The 4,981-nt window shown below is 47.7% G+C and overlaps 1 protein-coding gene across 1 annotated transcript in view; it reads left to right on the top strand.

The window, feature by feature from the left end:
* Nucleotides 1–1,306, top strand: part of PITX1 (paired like homeodomain 1) — a 15,608-nt gene extending 14,302 nt beyond the window's left edge. Inside the window, 1 exon segment of the mRNA XM_025196016.1 lies at nt 1,287–1,306. Coding sequence (XP_025051801.1) covers nt 1,287–1,306 — 20 coding nt within the window.
* The last annotated feature ends 3,675 nt before the right edge of the window (nt 1,307–4,981 follow it).

Below are 4,981 nucleotides of genomic sequence, written 5' to 3' on the forward strand. Positions count from 1 at the left end.
CGGGGTCCCCGCGGCAACCCCGCCCCGCGCAGCCCCGCGCCGCGCCGCGCGCCCTGGCCCAGCCTTTGCCCGCGATGGCAACGCGGAGCGGGGCGGGGGGCGCTGCTGGGGCCCCGGGACCACGTCCGGGAGGGAGGGAGGGAGGAGGCTTCCGACCGCTTTTGAGTGAAACTTCTTGGGGAGGGGGAGAAACCTGCTGGGGAGCCGGCTCTGAAAATCCCTCTGCGCTGGACCCGCGCCGCCTTGTGCTGCTGCGCCTCTGCGGACGCCTCCGACTCCCGCCCAGGCTTCCCGGGAGAGGCCCCTGGCTGGGCCTGGGGATCAAGCAGGGTCGCGGGGTCCCCAGGCATCGCCAGCGCCCCAGAGTCCCCCCACCCCTTGCCCCGGCCACGCAGCGGTGTGTGAGCAGCTTTCAGCCCAGCAGCGCCGGGACCAGGGCCGGCTCCTTCCAGCACCTTTGCAGGCGGCGGCTGGGGAACCTGGGGGCCCGGATCAGCCCCATTCCCTGCCTCCCCGGGGAATCAGACCAAGGAGAGTGCAGGGAAGGTGAAGCTGCAGGTCCAGGTATGCTCTGTAAACACACACACCTATTTCCATAGGAGAACACGCACACACCCCCATATGTATTTCCATAGGAGAACACAACACACACACACACACACACACACACACACACACGTATTTCCATAGAAGAAGCCTTCAAACTGTCCCCAACCCCCAGATAGGCCTCTTGTTAGCAGCGACTATTAAAGTCTCCGCTAGATCCCTTCATCCTTCCTTCTTCTTGCTCCGGCCAAAAGATGGGAGCTTCTCTCAGCTCTCCGAGCACATCCGCCGCAGCAGCAATACCTGGTGCTGAGAAAAAATAACTAAATAAAAACATGCAAAGACCTATTTACCTTCAAAGCCATTTACCCCTTGCTCTTCTCTGGGCTTGAAGCCTGCCAGGCAGCTTGCTAGTCTTGGCAGCCACGTTTTCCTGGTCCTCATGCCATTTTGCTATAGGGCATGATTCAGATGCCAACACCACAAGGAAACATCTCCTGCCATCAGGGGAGGATTATTTTTCCTCCTTTGCTTTGTAATTTCTTAATATATTCGTAATATATATACATATATTCTCATGCACAAGCTACATATTGGACCCGTGGGCACTAATAACCTTCCATGCAGAGGGAAACAGACCCGGCTCCTCTATGCTACCACATATGCATTAATAACCATACATCAGGGCAAGAGAATGCCTGTCCTTAACCCTGAGTTTCCTTTTTGTTAATTTTCTTTAGCACTTCTGTGTTATTTTTAACATGTTTTCTCATGGTCCCTGGTTTCATACCCTAGGAGGAAGCCTTGCTATTTTCAAAGCATTGTGCCTAACCAAAGCTTGAGGCTGGTTTAAACTGTGGTATTGTGGTAAAGGGCCTGTCAGCTCCAAGACTTTGCACACAACAGCTGGACACCAGGGCTAGATCCTTTCTCTGCACTTAGATTTCCAGGCTGTGCTTATCAGGACAGGCATCCTGAGGTCTGGTCATTCTGGAGAAAACTGGACCAGTGGCCAATGGAAAAAAAATGACTTTGGGCCCTGAAAAGTGGTTCTTATCACCACAGTGTCAATCTGCGAACTGGCTTGAAAGAGGTTTGAAAAAACATCAGCAACCAGGCTCTTTGCAGAGCAGAGTTGATCCTCTCTAGTGGCTGGCTCACTGCTTTTTCAAGGGAATAAAGTACCTGCCTGTTCCACCGATTTCCAAAGCACTTTACAGTAAAGTAATATGCTACTGTTGCTAATACTTTCCATCAGTAGTTCTCAAGGCACTTTACAGAGGAGGTAATATTGCCACATGGAATAGCAAGAATAATATAGCTGTTGGGGCATCAGGTTGTCAGGCCAGCGCTCTGCGAGCAGCCATGGCAACAGACTCCCTGTATCCTACCGCCTGGCAGTAGCTCAAGTACAGGTCAGCTGGTCCCCTTTCACTGTCCCCCAGAGCTCCTAGGTGCAGGCAGGTTTCAGCTCTGTGTCTAAGTGTGGCTCCTTGCTGCGACTAGCAGCACTACTGGTGCAGGGAGGTGAAGGGCTGACAGTGCAGGGTCCTCTGCTGTCCCCCATGAACGGGCATAAACCCAATCTAGTGAGATACTGAGTTAGGGTTTAACTCTGTTAGTATCTTCAAGGGAATTATTGCCATTTACCAAGCATCAGCAGCTGTGTCTTTACTCAGCTGATGGGACCATGCATTCCCATACCAGCAAAGGGCTCCAGTGTAAAACAGTCCAGGTCCAGCTGTGTCTTTACTCAGCGGATAGGGCCATGGGTTCCCATACCCGCAAAGGGCTCCAGTGCAAAACAGTCAGGTCCGGTCTTCAAGGACAACCTGTTTGTTTGGGTTTCAGTGGTTCCTAAAGAAAGCTCTGGTCATTTTAACACCAGGCTACATGTTTGTCATTATCTGCTGCCTGGAACTCAGCAAACGACATACAGTCAGTCCCATTTAAATTAAAAGGATGTTTCAACACTGAATCTGTATAGGAAAAATAACACTCGGACATGCCCTAACATAACATAGCAAACTCGCAATAAAAGCCCCTGGAACCCGGCAAACAGATAGCCATCACATCGAGTCTGTGTATGAGGATTTTGCCATTATTTGCAACAGGCACAGATTCAGGCCCTATTATTTTATTTCACCATTGTATATAAAAATAAAATGACTTTGCGGCTTAAAACAAGATTTTGGGACAACAGTTTGATCCAAACTGGCAACTTGCATGTGAAAATTTTACTCAATCCCATCAAACAGCCAAGATATTAAAGCTCATAAAAAGGGTTTATACAAGAATTGCAAAAAAAAATACACAGCGATTCGGCAAAGTAAGAATTTGTTTATCAAACGGCGTTAAGAACGGCACTGCCTACACACGCTTCATAGATTTGTTTGAACATAAGCATCTTTTATGCTGGTTGCTTCAAAATATTTTCCTTTTCATACACCCAAAAGATATGAAAGAACCCACTCAAATTTAGCTTGAAATAAACCATTTTAAGTAAACTTTGGTAAATCTGCAGCTCATACGTAAAGCATCTACAGCCACAAATAAAATCTCCTTTTGCAACTCAATATTGTGAGAATGGCTTCAGCGAGCTGCACTCTTATTAACAAACGAGCGGCCACATTCCGCTCTGAACATGCTTCGAATAGTGGAACTGTTAAACATAAACATTTCTTTCCAAAGGAAAAATAGCCTTTTTCCCCCCTCATTGGAATTTTGTAAAAATGCCATTTCTTCCAAAGTTCCCACTTTTTCCAATTAAAACAAAAAACAAAAAAAAAGCAGTTTAGAAAGTGGTCCATTTGCTTTGAAAAAAAAATCATAGACTTGTAGAAAAACAGGGCTGAAAGGGACTGCAGGAGGTCATCTGGTGCAAACCCCTGCTCAAGGCAGAATTATCTCATCCAAGTGTTTGTCTGGCCTCCTCTTGAAACCTCCCAAGGACAGAGATTCCACAACGGCTCTAGGAACATTAAATTAGAAAAGAAAATGGACTTTTTTTTTCATTTCCTGCAAAAAGTTCTCCTGAAGAGACTCTTCCCCACAAATCCTCCTGTGGAGATCAGCAGAGCTACTTATGGGTTTAAATGCTCACCATGTGAGCAGAGATTGCACAGCTGAGCCCAATTTATTTAAACAAACGCAGAGCCATCTTCTCCTGGCAGCAAGGCCCACAGCCAGGTGTAACTTGGTGCAACAAAACTTCGTGTAAAGACATTTTTGCTCCTGGGTGTCAGCCCAACTCACACATGGCAGTTTAAGAGGTTCTGGAAAATCCACGTGCTAACAGACAAGAAACAAAAGTCAATCCTCATATGAAACAAGAAATGTCCTTTAGAAGCACAAAGGAATTTAGTTTGCAGGCTTCAAAGTGACACCTGTCTGAGTAGGGGAGATTAATGTCAGGATTTTCAAGAGCCCATAAATGAGTTAGGAGCAGGTTTTTAGAAACAAAAATGAAGGGGATCAGTTCAGGGGAGAGATGTTCAAAGGTGACTGCGTGAGGCAGGCGCTGGAGATTTCAGCCTTGCTATGCCTCTTCCAAGCCAAACCCAGGACCACCCCCATGAAACATGCCTCAAGCTACTCACTCCAAACTCCACTCAAGCCCAGGAATTAAGGAAACTAGACAGTTTGAAAGGGTCAGAGGTGATGCTGACAGTCCCTGAGCATTTGTCACTGGGATCTTTTCCTAGGGCCCACAGCTTATTCTGCACTCGGTGAAGCCCTAGACCAAGCTGTACAAGCAGCCCCCATGACTCAAAACGCAGGTGCTTTAAACCAAAGCTGTCACATACCTGAAGCACGAATAAGGCTTGGACCACTCGGTCTTTGCTCACTAACACATGCCAGCAGAGAGGCCTTTCTGGCCATCTGGAGCTCTCCAACAGGTGAACATGAAGAGCTCACCACTTCAAAGGGCTTCAGGACCATAGAGCTCCAAGGTGCACTCAGGGAAACATGAGTGCTTTGGAAACACAAATACATTAACAAGATGTTCCTGTCAAAATCCCGTATTGCAATGAGGGGAGGAATACAGCCATAGGGCACTGCAGAATCACAGGATGAAGGAGGGAAGGACACCAGCATGTAACGAAGCAGCAATAGTCGGGGACTAAGGGTCGGGATAGGCATGAGCATGATCTGCTGGGACATCTCGGGTTTGTGCACATTCAAAAGTTTTCGTTTATGGTTCTCTTGGCATTTTTGACATTTGCTCATGAACGCAGCTCCTCACTCCCTAGTCAAAGCTGAGCACTGCTTGGTCCTCAGGTAGCTGCTGTCTCCGTACCTATACATTTAGGTGGCTCTCTCTTTATTCCACATATATTCAGCTACCTGTCTACCTGGTACATATATGAGACCTGGCACTTACCCCATATCTAAATTTTCTACCCACCCCACACGTGTTATACATACTTCTCTA

The sequence above is a fragment of the Alligator sinensis genome, unplaced genomic scaffold (assembly GCF_000455745.1).
Source record: "Alligator sinensis unplaced genomic scaffold, ASM45574v1 scaffold111_1, whole genome shotgun sequence".
In the NCBI taxonomy this organism is placed as follows: Eukaryota; Metazoa; Chordata; order Crocodylia; family Alligatoridae; genus Alligator; species Alligator sinensis.